The sequence below is a fragment of the Panthera uncia genome, assembly GCF_023721935.1.
Source record: "Panthera uncia isolate 11264 chromosome A1 unlocalized genomic scaffold, Puncia_PCG_1.0 HiC_scaffold_16, whole genome shotgun sequence".
Taxonomy (NCBI): Eukaryota; Metazoa; Chordata; class Mammalia; order Carnivora; family Felidae; genus Panthera; species Panthera uncia.
The window spans coordinates 49,229,291-49,245,559 of record NW_026057576.1 but is presented as its reverse complement, the minus strand read 5'-3'; the positions used below and the strand labels follow the sequence as shown (position 1 = coordinate 49,245,559).

Sequence of the window (16,269 nt, the reverse complement as noted above, 5' to 3'; positions counted from 1 at the left end):
GAGAAGTCAATTAAAATCTACCATTGGGTGGAGAGACTTGTTGGTTACATATATGCTCAATAAGAAATATATCAGTGAGATGAGAGAAACATAAGGCCTTTAGAGTAGAGGGAGAGAATGGATGGTCAGAAAAGAGACGCAGGTTAAATATAGATAGCTCTTTAGAAGAATTTTCCTGTGAAGCACAGGAGAGAAATGAGGTATTGGCAGGAACAATACCTCTTTATAAAATGATACAAATTTGTGTGGTATGTGAATCAATTTATGATCAGGATGGTAAAGATGAAACTAAGGTTAGAAATATTTACTGATTCTATGATGCTTAGACGTGGTTTAACATTTATCTTCACAGTGTTTGGGAGTAAAAGACATTATTATTGTATTTCCCCAGTTCTCACCCTCAGAAGTTCATTTGTAGCTCCTCCCTCGAAGACTACCCTTTCCACCTCATCCCTCCTTCCTCCCTTCTCATTCTCTGCTCTTTTCTTCCTTCCTTTTTTCCTGCTCCCTTCCATGCTTCTCAGTTCCCCTGCTCCTACTTAATGTCGACACAGGTATGAGGAAGTGAGACATGTTGTGTTCTCTTTATATGAAGGAAATGGGTGTAGCCTTTGGAGGAAATTTGTTATTTCCTCCAAAGGAAATTTGGAGGAAATTTGTTCAAATTTTACATGCCGCATACTTTTTGATACAGCAATTTTTGTATGTACTTGTACAAATGCTTAAAAAATATATGTTGTAAGAGAGATATTAATATAGCAGTGCTTGTGATTGTAAAACATAGAAGCAACTAAAATATCTGTCAGTTGGAAACTGGTTAAATAAGTAATGATACATACAAGGGGAATACATGAGACTGTTAAAAAACAACAACAAAAAGAGATTTCTATGTTCTGACCAAGAAAAATTCCTAATTATGTTAACTGAGAAAAGTTTCAGAAGAGGGTCCCATTCTTCGTGAATATTATGTTATATATATATAATAATATATGTGTATGTGTGCATGAGTATATATGTTGACACACACACACATGTACTTATTTGCACACAAAGTTTCTTGAATAATACATAAACTGTTGACATTTTATTTTCAGAAGGAGGTAGGTAGGAGAATTTTTCATTCTACACTTCTGCAAAATTTGAATATTTCCTTTTGAACATGTATTGCCTTAGTAATAGTTTTTAAATTAATTAAACTATCAAAGCAAATTCAATAAATATGGTTGGTTTTTTTTTAATGTTGCTTTATTTTTGAAGGCAAGAGATCCAGAGCATGAGCAGAGAGGAGCAGAGAGAGAGGGACACACAGAATCTGAAGCAGGCCTCAGGCTCTGAGCTGTCAGCACAGAACCCACAATGGGGCTTGAATTCACAAACCATGAGATCATGACCTGAGATGAAGTCGGACGCTTAACCGACTGAGCCACACAGGTGCCCCTAAATATGTTTTATATGAAGCAATAAAGGAGAAAATGGATGGAGGATACACTCACTATCTTATGTTTTCCTGTAAATTACTCTTTTTACTAAAGGTATAGATAGCTCTTGTATAAGATAACCAAAATAAAAAGGCCCAGATTCTGAGTAACTAGTCCCTTCATTTTGGGAGATAGAGGGGAATTTGAATACACTAAATTCAAAAGTGCACATTTATATGCCTAAATGTAGTGTGTGTGTGTGTGTGTGTGTGTGTGTGTGTGTGTGTGTATTGCACATCACTTGGTAGATACCTTTTGAGTATTGCCTTGAGAATTAATAGCCTTATATTTACACTGAAATATACATTTTAAAACATAAAGCACTGAGACTGATCCAGAGTGATAATAGTTCTTTCCAATCTGGAATATCTGAATTGTGAAAAAGGTGTGAATAAATGCAGAGGACTAGAGAGTTAAACTAAGTGAGGTGTCTGGGTGGCTCAGAGGGTTAAGCATCCTACTCTTGATTTCGGCTCAGGTCATGATCTTGCGGTTCATGAGTTCAAGCCCCATGTCCAGCTCTGCGCTGACAACATGGAGCCTGCTTGAGATTCATTCTCTCTCTCTCTCTCTCTCTCTCTCTCTCTCTCTCTCTCTCTTTCTCTGCCCCCCTCTCTTTGCACCTCCCCTGCTCTTGCTCTCAAAATAAATACATAAAGTAAAAAAAAAAAAAAAGTTAAACTAAGTATTAATATATGTTACTAAAACTTTTCATTTACACAACAGGTAATGAATTAGAGGAAGATCTTGAAATTCTTGAAGAGGCTGCATTGCAGGTATTGTCACAAACATCGTAAGGATAAATTTGTACATTGATTTGAAAGCAGTATTTTCATTCAGATCAACCTTATTTTTCTTGAATATAGGGCTTTCATTAAGTACTTCATTCTGTTTATTGACAGATAATAATAACTTATAATATCTTGATAGGAGAAACCCAGGTGAGTCCTTGCTGTGCTGCATGGAGGTTGTTAAATCTGAAGTGAACATAAATCCTGCCAGAGAAGGAAGTTACCAAGTGCCAAGGGTTTAGGGAAGGGCTTTGCAGAGCTGTTGACATTTAAATTGGATCTCAAAAGTTTTATTTACCGGTCAGAAAAAGAGGGAAATGGGTGTTAGTAGTAGTAATTTAAATAATTTCTATAGAGTATTTTATTGTATCTTTAATATTATCTGTTTTTAGCATTTACATTTTGAGGTCAGTATTCTCTCTTGCATCTTATAGTTACAATAACTGAAGTTCAAGGAAGTTCTGTGACTTGTCTAAGAATTCAGCTAATTAGGAGACAGAGGCTAGTATCCACGTCAACTGTTACCTATAGCTGGTTGTTTCATCTTATTCACTTCCCAAGGTGAATTGATCATAGCAGTAATAATAAAAACAAACATTTATTTGATCCTGACCTTATCAAGTACTATTCCAAACACTTGGCATATTTTAACTCATTTAGTCCTCATAGTGGCCCCATGAATGAGAAACTCTTACTTTCCATTTACAAGGAGGCATAGAGTGCTTAGGTAACTTGCCCAGAATCACATAGCTAGTAAGCAGCTGGCTAGAATTTGACCTCTGGCAATTGGGTGACAAAGTCCATGATCTTGATTACTATGCTCCAATTATAGAGAGCCCTGGTATCCTCAATAATGTTAAGAAACTTCTACGTTTTAAAAACCCACCAGCTTTTGTTTTTGGTTTTTTCTGTTTTTTTTTTTTTAATTGTTTTTAACGTTTATTTATTTTTGAGACAGGGAGAGACAGAGCATGAACAGGGGAGGGTCAGAGAGAGGGAGACACAGAATCTGAAGCAGGCTCCAGGCTCTGAGCTGTCAGTACAGAGCCCAACACGGGGCCAGAACTCACAGACTGCAAGATCATGACCTGAGCTGAAGTCGGCCGCCTAACCGACTGAGCCACCCAGGAGCCCCTGTTTTTGTTTTTAAAAAAGAGTTAAATTTTTGTACTTTAAGATAGAAAAATAAAAATTCAATAGAGATTTAATAAATACAGTATGTATTTTTGTACTTTAAGGTAAAAAAATAAAAATTCAATAGAGATTTAATAAATACAGTATGTATCAGACAGCATTCTAATTAAAGAGAACCATCAAGGAGTTCATATGTTATTTATCCTTACAGAGATTATAATGGTTTATAAAATGTCATTTAGGCCTGATACAAAGAGATGTTTATTGTGCTTCTGTTAAAGACAAAAACCCTCATATCCCAGATTGCCCACATTTTTGGCACATAAGGTAGATGTCATGTGGTCTAATACCTACTACTTGTTAGGCAGCATAGTGTGCACTTTGTATGTGTTATATAATTTAAATTTTGCAGTAACTACAGAAGAGAGATGTTATTTGATTACCAGTTTATACATTTTGCAGATTCAGGAATGGTGTGTAACCTCTTAGCTCAAGAGTACACAGCAGTGCTTGTCTAAAAGTCAGGAATTGAACTCAAATCTGTTTGATTTTAAAGGTCATGATTTTTGAAATTGTATATCTCAGAGAATGCAGAAGGTACTGTTGTATAAGTGTCATAGTAGTGGAAGCATAATCTTCTTCTATGAAAAATATTTTGTTTCAAAATTTATAACATAGTCATTAAAAAGTTTCTAGAGTTTCAGCATTTAAAGCAGATCTTTCAAAAAGGTAAAGTTTGCTTGTCAGGTCAGTGAAAACTAAAATTTCAGTTGTTATCTGCCTCTTTTTCTTAATTTTAATTGAGGCTTAGACAGACTAATGGAGTTTATGTGCAGCCACAGTCAGGCTTGTATCCACATGTTGTCCAAGGCAGGACCTTGGTAGCCACCCAACTAAGAGAGCAAAGATAATCCACCCATGAAAGATGCCACTAATGGGGACACAAAAGATGAGAGGCCTCCACAGCTGGCTGCAGAAGGGAGCCCTGGCCCAGTAGAGCGAGAGGAGATGCACCTTCTCAACCTGCACGTCTCTGACATTACTTGTTTTGGTGGGAGGAAGGAGGCTGGAAGTACTATCCCATATTTTTCCCTCTTGGAGGTTTGTTTTATACTTTGTAGGCTACAGGAGCACTGGGGCATGGAGAGAAAATGCTTTCCCTGAAGAGGCCTACCTAAAATTGTGTGAAAGTTCAAGAAACTCATGTAATTAAAATTGTATGTTTTCAAATACATGAATATTGTCTTTTACCCAACAGGTGTGCAAAACCCATTCTGGTATTCTTGGAAAGGGTTTAGCTCTTTCTCATTCACCAACTATATTAGAGGCACTTGAAGGAAACTTACCACTTCAAATCCAAAGCAATGAACAGTCCTTTCTGGATGATTTTATTGCCTGTGTTCCAGGATCAAGTGGTGGGAGGCTTGCAAGGTAATGTGCTTTAAGTGCTACAGTGACTTATTTCAGGGCATGCCTCACTCTTCATTTCTGAAGAGAAATGAAAGGGAAAGATGTTAAAATGAAGCCGGAAGAATCTGGTTTATGTGTTTTGAACTTGCCGAAGTATAAAATGGTAAATATTTTAAAATATCTTTAAAGTATATGGTAGTTGTTAGTTGATTATTTTAAAGTTTCCTAGGTGAACTTTTATTTATTTAAAAAATAGATGGAGCACATGGAATAATTGAGAGGTCTAGGAATTTTAGACTAAACTTAAATTTATCACCGTATGTTATTTTAATATGATTTCTTATAAAACCTACAAATAATACAAATATATTTAGAATTTTAATGAAATCATTTGGGGTTATAGAGTTCTCATTTATCTTGTTGCTATTTTTTTTTTTTTTATGAAAAGAAAAAATATGCTGGCTTGTGTGATTTTACTAGTAAATATAGAAGTCTAACTTCTTCCCATTTCTAATTTTAAAAATAAAGAGGTTCCTCTTTAGTTTTGAAAAATCAAAATGGTGATTGGAGAATAGGGAATTTTTTTAAGTCAGCCTCACTGCTAACTTTGTGGACATCTTTACATAAAACATGACAGAATTACTTGTAACTTATCTCCCAGGACAACTTGAATGTAGATCATGGAATGAATTCAAGAATGAATATCTTGGGGCACCTGGGTGGCTCAGTCAGTTAAGTGCCTGACTTCAGCTCAGGTCATGATCTCGCATCTTGTGGGTTCAAGCCCTGCTTCAGGCTCTGCACTGACAGCTCAGAGCCTGGAGCCTACTTCAGACTCCTTGTCTCCCTCTCTCTCTGCCCCTCCCCCACTTGTGCACACTCTCTCTCAAAAATAAATAAGCATTTAAAAAAAAAGATTATCCGTTTCTCCTATTAAAAAAAAAGAAGAATGGGTATCCCAAAGTGTAGAAATTTGGCAAAATTTACATGGAAGGGAAGGTAATAGGGAAGATAGTTGAGACACTGGATGAACAGGAGATGAACAGTACATCTTTAACCTAACTGTTCTCAGGCAGCAGAATGCCATTACTATCACTGCTTTTACAGATGAGTTGTTCTTTCTCAGATTTTCAGGCTGGCAAATCTGGGCAGACCTCCCTCAGTAAGCATGAGTGTACTGGGACTTCAAATATACACAACCTAAATTTGTTTTCTTGGTTATTTTGTGTCAGCTGTAGTTAAAATTTCAAGTTTTCTGATTTTAAAATTATTTCTATTTACAAAAACATCAGAAACCTCCTGTACTTTGTCATATATTTTTAATGAATGCGTCACTAACAATTTGCAAGGGAGACACTTGTGATTGTCACTGAATTGGAAATGAAGATATTATTTGGTACAAGGGTTACTCATTTGGCTTAATTTCACGTTAATCATTGAAGGTATTTATGAGTGTTTACTTTTTTGCTTGTTTTTTCATCACTGCTAGGTGGCTTCAACCAGATTCCTATGCTGATCCTCAGAAAACATCTTTGATCCTGAACAAGGATGATATTCGTTGTGGTTGGCCTACCACCATAACTGTTCAAACAAAAGACCAATATGGGGATGTAGTACATGTTCCCAATATGAAGGTAATTATATCAGAATTAAATTAATAGTCATCAAAGCACTATTATTACTAACAAAATTTTAGAAAAAGCAAGTGTTTAGAGTCCACTTGCAGTACTGTCTTTATATTTGTCAATAGAGGAAGCTGAAAAATTGTGTAAGGACTTATATTAATTAGCACCTAATTTTCCAAGTTGTTATTTTTTTTAATGTTTATTTTTAGAAAGAGACAGATGGTGAGCGGGGGAGGGGCAGAGAGAGTGTGGGAAGCACAGAATCTGAAGCTGACTCCAGACGCCGAGCTTAGCACAGAGCCTGATTGGGGGGCGGCGGGGGGTGAGGGGGGCTTGATCTCATGAACCGCAAGATCATGACCTGAGCTGAAGTCGGACACTTAACCAACTGAACCACACAGGTACCCTCCAAGTTATATGTTTTATTGTTTGTTTTTTACATTTAGCTGGGAGATAGAGTGATTCAAGGGAAGGATAAAAAAGTGTTCATATATGCACACAGAGGGAAGGCCTTTAATATAAAGTGGTTGAATAAATCGATGAAGGAACACATTTTAAAATTTTGTATATATATTTTTTTTACTTTTTTTAAAATGTTTTATTTTATTTTTGAGAGACAGAGAGAGACAGAGCATGGGGTGGGGGTGGTGGAGCAGAGAGAGAGGGAGACAATATCTGAACCAGGGTCCAGGCTCCATGCTGTCAGCACAGAGCCCTACATGGGGCTCAAACCCACAAACTGTGAGATCATGACCTGAGCTAAAGTCAGACGCCTAACCAACTGAGCCACCCAGGCGCCCTGTATGTATTTTTTAAAAGACACTAATACATTCTGTATTTGGTACTATTGAAACAACATTTAATTTAAAATATAATATTGATACATATTAAATTAGAAATGATGGCAGTTCCTCAAAAAGTTAAAAATAGAATACCCGACGATCTAGTAAACACTGTTGGGTATTTACCCAAAAAATACAAAACACTAATACAGAGGGATACATACACCCATGTATTTACTGCAGCATTATTTACAGTAGCCAAATTATGGAAGCAGTCCAAGTGTCCATCAGTAGATGAATGGATAAAGAAATGGATTTTAAAAATGGATATATACACACACAATGGAATATTATTATTCAGCCATAAAAAAGAATGAAATCTTGCTATTTGCAACAACATAGATGGAGCTAGAGAGTATAATGCTGAACGAAATAAGTCGGAGAAAGACAAATATTAAATGATTCCATATGTGAAATTTGAGAATCAAAACAAAGGAGGTTGTTGGAAGATGGAGGCATAAGAGAGCGCTAGGCTCACCTCGTCCAGCTGATCACTTAGATTCCACCCACACCTGCCTAAATAATCCAGAAAACTGCCAGATGTCTAGCAGAACAGACTCTCCAGAGCCAAGTGTGGATAAGAGGCCCCCAGAAGATGGTAGGAAGGGTGGAGAGGTGGTGTGTGCTACACAGACTGGCAGGAGGGAGCAGGGGCGGTGGAGGGGCAGCCCGTCTGGCAAGGCAGAGCCCCCAAAGTCTGGCTTGCAAAAGTGGAGGGGCCAGAATCCGTGAGTTCTGACAGCCAGTGGGACTTAACATCTGGAATATTAAAAGTCAACAGCTCTGCTTGGAGAGCGGGAAGGCAAGAGGACATTGGGAGGGAGAGTTGTTGAGCCAGGGAAAACAGACCTCAGCTCCGTGGGGAATAAAGGCGCTGGCAAACGCCATCTCCCTCTCCCATCCCTCAGCTGTAATCCCAAATGGAACCAGTTCCCATCACCCAACTTGCTTGCACCCCACAAACACCCAACGCTGTGCTTCTGTGGATCCATCCCTCCAACGGGTCTGCCTCCCCCCTGGTGCTACAGGGCCCTCCCGCAGGAGACCACCAAAGCAAAGCAAGCTAAGCCTGCCCCTCCCGCCCCTGTGCACCTTGCGGATCCACCCTGGCTAATACGCCAGATCCCATCAAAGCAGCACCACAAGCCTGGCAGTGTGCAAGTAGCCCAGACAGGGGCCACACCACTCCACAGTGAGTCCTGCCCCTGGGAGAGGGGAAGATAAGGTACACACCAGTCTGCCTGTGGCCCCAGCCATGGGCTGGGGACAGACATCAGGTCTGACTGTGGGCCCCGCCCACCAACACAAGTTACTCCAGACAGCACAGGGGAAGTGCCCTGCAGTTCCACGCCACCCCAGGGACTATCCAAAATGAGGAAGCAGAAAAACTCTCCTCAAAAGAAACTCCAGGAAGTAGCAACAGCTAATGAATAGATAAAAAACAATTTAAGCAATATAACGGAACAAGAATTTAGAATAATAGTCATAAAATTAATCACTGTGCTTGAAAAAAGCATACAGGACAGCAGAGAATCTATTGCTACAGAAATCAAGGGACTAAAAAATAGTCATGAGGAACTAAAAACTGCTATAAATGAGGTGCAAAATAAAATGGAGGCAGCCATAGCATGGATTGAAGAGGCAGAGGAGAGAATAGGTGAATTAGAAGATAAAATTATGGAAAAAGAGGAAGCTGACAAAAAGATAAAAAAAAAAAATCCAGGAGTTTGAGGGGAGAATTAGAGAACTAAGTGACACAATCAAACAGAACAATATCTGTATAATAGGAATTCCAGAAGAGAAAGAGAAAGGGGCTGAAGGTGTACTTGAACAAATCACAGTTGAGAACTTCCCTGACCTGGGGAAGGAAAAAGGCATTGAAATCCAAGAGGCACAGAGAATTCCCTTCAGATGTAACTTGAATGGATCTTCTGCAGGACATATCATAGTGAAACTGGCAAATACGAGGATAAAGAGAGAATTCTGAAAGCAGCTAGGGATAAATATGCTCTAACTTATAAAGGGAGACCCATAAGACTAGTGGCAGACCTATCTACTGAAACTTGGCAGGCCAGAAAGGAATGGCAGGAAATCTTCAATGTGTTGAACAGAAAAAATATGCAGCCGAGAATCCTTTACCCAGCAAGTCTGTCATTCAGAATAGAAGGAGAGATAAAGGTTTTCCCAAACAAACACAAACTGAAGGAATTCATCACCACTAAACCAACCCTACAAGAGATCTTAAGGGAGATTCTGTGAGTAAAATGTTGCAAGGACCACAAAGTACCAGAGACATCACTACAAGCATGAAACCTTCAGACTCTACAATGACTCTAAATCCATATCTTTCAATAATAACACTGAATATAAACAGACTAAATGCTCCAACCAAAAGACATAGGGTATCACAATGGATAAAAACCAAGACCCATCTATTTGCTGTCTACAAGAGACTCATTTTACACCTGAGGACACCTTCAGATTGAAAGTGAGGAGATGGAGAAGTATCTATCATGCTACTGCAAGTCAGAAGAAAGCTGGAATAGCCATACTTACATCAGACAAACTAGACTTTAAATTAAAGGCAGTAACAAGAGATGAAGAAGGGCATTATATAATAATTACAGGGTCTATCCATCAGGAAGAGCTAACAATTAGAAATGTCTATGAGCCGAATACAGGAGCCCCCAAATACATAAAACAGTTAATCACAAACATAAGCAACTTTATTGATAAGAATGTGGTAATTGCAGGGGCCTTTAATACCCCACTTACAGCAATGGATAGATCATCTAGACACAGGATCAATAAAGAAACAAGGGTCCTGAATGATACATTGGATAAGATGGACTTGACGGTTATATTTAGAACTCTGCATCCCAAAGCAACAGAATATACTTTCTTCTCGAGTGCACATGGAACATTCTCCAAGAGAGATCACATACTGGGCCACAAAACAGCCCTTCATAAGCATAAAATAACTGAGATCATAGCATGCACACTTTCAGACCACAATGCTATGAACCTTGAAATCAACCACAGGAAAAAGTCTGGAAAACCTCCAAAAGCATGGAGTTAAGTTAAAGAACACCCCACTAAAGAATGAATGGGTCAACCAGGCAATTAGAGAAGAAATTTAAAAATATATGGAAACAAATGAAGATGAAAATACAACAATCCAAATGCTTTGGGATGCAGCGAAGGCAGTCCTGAGAGGAAAATACATTGCAATCCAGGCCTATCTTAAGAAACAAGAAAAATCCCAGATACAAAATCTAACAGCACACCTAAAGGAAATAGAAGCAGAACAGCAAAGACACCCCAAACCCAGCAGAAGAAGAGAAATAATAAAGATCAGAGCAGAAATAATATAGAATCTAAAAAAAAAAAACTGTAGAGCAGATCAATGAAACCAAGAGTTGGTTTTTTGAAAAAATAAACAAAATTGATAAACCTGTAGTGAGGCTTCTCAAAAAGAAAAGGGAGATGACCCAAATAGATAAAATCATGAATGAAAATGGAATTACTACAACCAATCCCTCAGAAATACAAGCAATTATCAGGGAATACTATGAAAGATTATATGCCAACAAACTGGACAACCTGGAAGAAATGGACAAATTCCTAAGCACCCACACAATTCCAAAACTCATACAGGAAGAAATAGAAAACTTGAACAAAGTTCAGCAAATAAATTGAATCAGTTATCAAAAATCTCCCAACAAGGGGCACCCAGGTGGCTCGGTCGGTTAAGCATCTGACTTCAGCTCAGGTCATGATTTCGCAGTCCGTGAATTCGAGCCCCGCATCGGGCTCTGTGCTGACAGCTCAGAGCCTGGAGCCTGTTTCGGATTCTGTGTCTCCCTCTCTCTCTGCCCCTCCCCTGTTCATGCTCTGTCTCTCTCTGTCTCAAAAATAAATAAACGTTAAAAAAAAATTTTTTTTTTTTTAAATCTCCCAACAAGAGTCCAGGACCAGATGGCTTCCCTGGGGAATTCTACCAGACATTTAAAGCAGAGATAATACCTATCCTTCTCAAGCTGTTCCAAAAAATAGAAAGGGAAGGAAAACTTCCAGACTCATTCTATGAAGCCAGCATTACTTTGATTCCCAAACCAGACAGAGACCCAGCAAAAAAAAGAGAACTACAGGGCAATATCCCTGATGAATACGGACGCAAAAATCCTCAACAAGATACTAGCAAATCGAATTCAACAGGATATAAAAAGAATTATTTACCATAATCAAGTGGGATTCATTCCTGGGCTGCAGGGCTGGTTCAACATTCGCAAATCAATCAATGTGATACATCACATTAATAAAAGAAAAGAACCATATGGTCCTGTCAATCGATGCAGAAAAAGCATTTGACAAAATTCAGCATCCTTTCTTAATAAAAACCCTTGAGAAAGTCGGGATAGAAGGAACATACTTAAACATCATAAAAGCCATTTATGAAAAGCCCACAGCTAATATCATCCTCAATGGGGAAAAACTGAGAGCTTTCCTCCTGAGATCAGGAACATGACAGGGATGTCCACTCTCACTGCTGTTTGTTAACATAGTATTGGAAGTTCTAGCATCAACAATCAGACAACCAAAGGAAATCAAATGTATCAAAATTGGCAAAGATGAAGTCAAGCTTTCACTTTTTGCAGATGACATGATATTGTATATGGAAAATCTGACAGACTCCACCAAAAGTCTGCTAGAACTGATACATGAATTCAGCAAAGTCACAGGATACAAACTCAATGTACAGAAATCAGTTGCATTCTTATACACTAATAATGAAGCAACAGAAAGACAAAGAAACTGATCCCATCCACAATTGCACCAAGAAGCATAAAATACCTAGGAATAAACCTAACCAAAGATGTAAAAGATCTGTATGCTGAAAACTATAGAAAGCTTATGGAGGAAATTGAAGAAGACACAAAGAAATGGAAAAACATTCCATGCTCATGGATTGGAAGAATAAATATTGGTAAAATGTCAATTCTACCCAAAGCTATCTGCACATTCAATGCAATCCCAATCAAAATTGCACCAGCATTCTTCTTGAAGCTAGAACAAGCAATCCTAAAATTTATATGGAACCACAAAAGACCCCGAATAGCCAAAGTAATTTTGAAGAAGAAGACCAAAGCAGGAGGCATCACAATCCCAGACTTTAGCCTCTACTACAAATCTGTAATCATCAAGACAGCATGGTATTGGCACAAAAACAGACACATAGACCAATGGAATAGAATAGAAACCCCAGAATTAGACCCACAAAAAAAATCTTTGACAAAGCAGGAAAGAATATCCAATGGAAAACATACAGAATATCCAATGGAAAACATCTTTAACAAATGGTGCTGGGAGAGCTGGACAGCAACATGCAGAAGAATGACACTAGACCACTTTCTTACACCATTCACAAAAATAAACTCAAAATGGATAAAGGGCCTGAATGTGAGACAGGAAACCATCAACACCCTAGAGGAGGAAGCCAGAAAAAAACCTCTCTGACCTCAGCCGCAGCAATTTCTTACTTGACACATCCCCAAAGGCAAGGGAATTAAAAGCAAAAATGAACTACTGGGACCTCATGAAGATAGAAAGCTTCTGCACTGCAGAGGAAACAGTCAACAAAACTAAAAGGCAACCAACAGAATGGGAAAAGATATTTGCAAATGACATATCGGACAAAGGGCTAGTATCCAAAATCTATAAAGAACTCACCAAACTCCACACCCGAAAAACAAATAATCCAGTGAAGAAATGGGCAGAAAACACGAATAGACACTTCTCTAAGGAAGACATCCAGATGGCCAACAGGCACATGAAAACATGCTCAACGTCACTCCTCATCAGGGAAATACAAATCAAAACCACACTCAGATATCACCTCACGCCAGTCAGGGTGGCTAAAATGAACACATCTGGAGACTGTAGATGCTGGCGAGGACGTGGAGAAACGGGAACCCTCTTGCACTGTTGGTGGGAATGGAAACTGGTGCAGCCACTCTGGAAAAACAGTGTAGAGGTTCCTCAAAAATTAAAAATAGACCTACCCTATGACCTGCTAGGTCATAGGGAATAGCACTGCTAGGAATTTACCCAAGGGATAGAGGACTACTGATGCATAGGGGCACTTGTACCCCAATGTTTATAGCAGCACTTTCAGCAATAGCCAAATTATGGAAAGAGCCTAAATGTCCATCAACTGATGAATGGATAAAGAAATTGTGGTTTATGTGCACAATGGAATACTACCGTGGCAATGAGAAAGAATGAAATATGGCCTTTTGTAACAACGTGGATGGAACTGGAGAGTATTATGCTAAATGAAATAAGTCATACCGAGAAAGACAGATACCATATGTTTTCACTCCTGTGTGGATCCTGAGAAACTTAACAGAACACTATGGGGGAGGGGAAGGAAAAAAATAATAAGGTTAGAGAGGGAAGGAGGCAAAGCATAAGAGACTCTTAAAAACTGAGAACAAACTGAGGTTTGATGGGGGGTGGGAGGGAGGACAGAGTGGGTGATGGGCATTGAGGAAGGCACCTGTTGGGATGAGCACTGGCTGTTGTATGGAAACCAATTTGACAATAAATTTCATATTAAAAAAAATAAAAATAAAAGAATCAAAACAAAGGAAGAGAAAAGAGAGACAAAGCAGGAAATGGACTCTTAACTGTAGACAACAAACTGATCGTTACCAATGGGGAGATTGGTGGGGGATTGGATGAAATAGGTGAAGGGGATTAAGAATAAGTACACTGTGTGATGAGCACTGAGTAAAGGACAGAATTGTTGAATCACTGTATTGTACGTCCGAAACTAGTATAACACAGTATGTTAACTATACTGAAATTAGAATTTAAAACTTAATAAAAAAATTAGGAATACATGAATTTGGATGGTAAAAGAATGAGGAATGGAAATAGTCATGTGTTGTATTAATGAATATAGTTAGTTGGATACCTCTTACCTGAGACTTTAATTAATGACATTTTAAAGCATATTGCAATGCAGAAAATGAATCCATTGTGATCTAATGTATTAATGTAAATATCTCATTTAAAATTTTTATTTCTAAAAAAATTTATATTGAATGAAAATTTGTATAGGCAATCCCCAGCTAGCCCCACCCTTTCCCATATGTATTACAAAGCGATTTGGTTGTTTGGAGTTTAGAGTTCATTAATCCACAAAATCTTTTTCACTCATAGAGTAGTTTATAACAGCAAAATACCTGTCATTCTATAGTATTTCAGTATTCTTAGAGTATAAAATTGTTCAGTGATTCGCTTCAAGGTTTATAGTACACAAGCAAATGTACTGATGCTAATTTACTTAGGGTAAATACAGTTGTTTAAATAAGGATTAAATAAAAATATGTCAAAAAGTAGTGGCTATCATTTAAAAATCAAATGTCTTTAAGTTTGAAAGCACTTACTTTTTATCTTTCCCCCTCCCCTTTTTTTTATTACATTTAAAGTTTTAAACTTTTAATGATGGCAGTGTATATGAGCTGACGATTTTACTATATACTTTTAAACTTCTGTGTTTTAAATATAAGGTGGGTTTGGGACACCTGGGTGGCTCATTCGGTTAAGCACCGGATTTTGGCTCAGGTCATGATCGCGCGGTTCGTGAGTTCGAGCCCCGTATCCGGCTCTGTGCTGACAGCTCAGAGCCTAGAGTCTGTTTCAGATTCTGTCTCCCTCTCTCTTTGCCCCTCCTCTGTTTGTGCTCTGCTTCTGTGTCTCTCAAAAATAAATAAACATTTAAAAATAAAATAAAATAAAGTACATACAAGATGGGTTTGTAATATTTCCGGGACATTATGTTGATCCAGATTTCTTTTATTATGTGTTATTTTTTAAGATTTCTCAATGGACTACATTTTCTTTGCAGAACAGCTAAACTTGAAATTAGTGCTTAAAATATATGGAGATGGGGCACCTGGTTGGCTCAGTCAGTTAAGCATCCAGACTCTTGATTTTGGCTCAGGTCATGATCTTACAGCATGTGAGATTGAGTCCTGCATCAGACTCTGGGCTGACAGTACAGAGCCTGCTTGGGATATTCTCTTTCTCTCTCTCTCTCTCTCTCTCTCTCTCTCTCTCTCTCTTCGTCTCTCTGCCTCTCCCCTGCTTGCACATGTGTGCACACTTCTCTATCAAAATAAATAAACATTTAAAAATAAATGAAATATGTGGCGATTGTGGGAAAGCCTTTTTACTTGAATTAGCTGATAAATAATTTAATGTTAAGAATTTGAGAATTCAGTGTAGATTCATTCTACTCTTCTGTACTGTATTAATGGCGGCGTTTGTTTTTATTTTACGTTTTTATATCTGTGATGATTTCTCCCAAAAGCCAAGGCTTCTTTTACACTGTGTTTGCAAGATTCATTCTGTGGAACTAGCTCGAGGTCACTCTGGCACACCTTTGAAGGGAATGCCCAACATGGACCAGTGATCACCTAAAATTTATGGAGTTGTGGGTCCATACTTGTAAATTGCTTCTTTTAATGTGTCATAGGCAATTATATACTAATAGCATTTGTTTTTTATAACATCATGGTTAGGTGGAAGTGAAAGCCGTTCCTGTTTCTCAGAAAAAAACATCTTTACAACAAGAGCAAGTGAAGAAAACTCAAAGGCTGCCTGGCAGTCCTGCAGTAGCAGCAGCACCTTCCAACACCGATATGACTTTTGGCGGGCTGGCCTCACCGAAGCTGGACGTGTCGTACGAGCCAATGATAGTGAAGGAGGCTCGATACATTGCCATAACAATGATGAAGGTAATTTATTTTTCTTATCAGGAACATTTTCTTTTTCACCATTTATCCCCTTAACAAACATTTCAGTGATCCAAACGCACACACAGAGTTACAGGTCTAGAGAGCTGTCAGTAGATGCAAAACGTGTAATATTTTTTTTAGGGTGATTTATTTTCTTACAAAGAGGATTTTCACTTATTTTT

At 38.2% G+C, this 16,269-nt stretch overlaps 1 protein-coding gene across 9 annotated transcripts in view; it reads left to right on the top strand.

Annotated features, from left to right (window-relative positions):
• Positions 1-16,269, top strand: part of MYCBP2 (MYC binding protein 2) — a 283,512-nt gene that overhangs the window by 172,024 nt on the left and 95,219 nt on the right. For all 9 annotated transcript variants that reach the window (XM_049647093.1, XM_049647092.1, XM_049647095.1 and 6 more), the window contains 4 exons: positions 2,205-2,254; positions 4,662-4,834; positions 6,303-6,447; positions 15,872-16,087. In XM_049647093.1, coding sequence (XP_049503050.1) covers positions 2,205-2,254; positions 4,662-4,834; positions 6,303-6,447; positions 15,872-16,087 — 584 coding nt within the window. The remainder of the gene's footprint in view (positions 1-2,204; positions 2,255-4,661; positions 4,835-6,302; positions 6,448-15,871; positions 16,088-16,269) is intronic.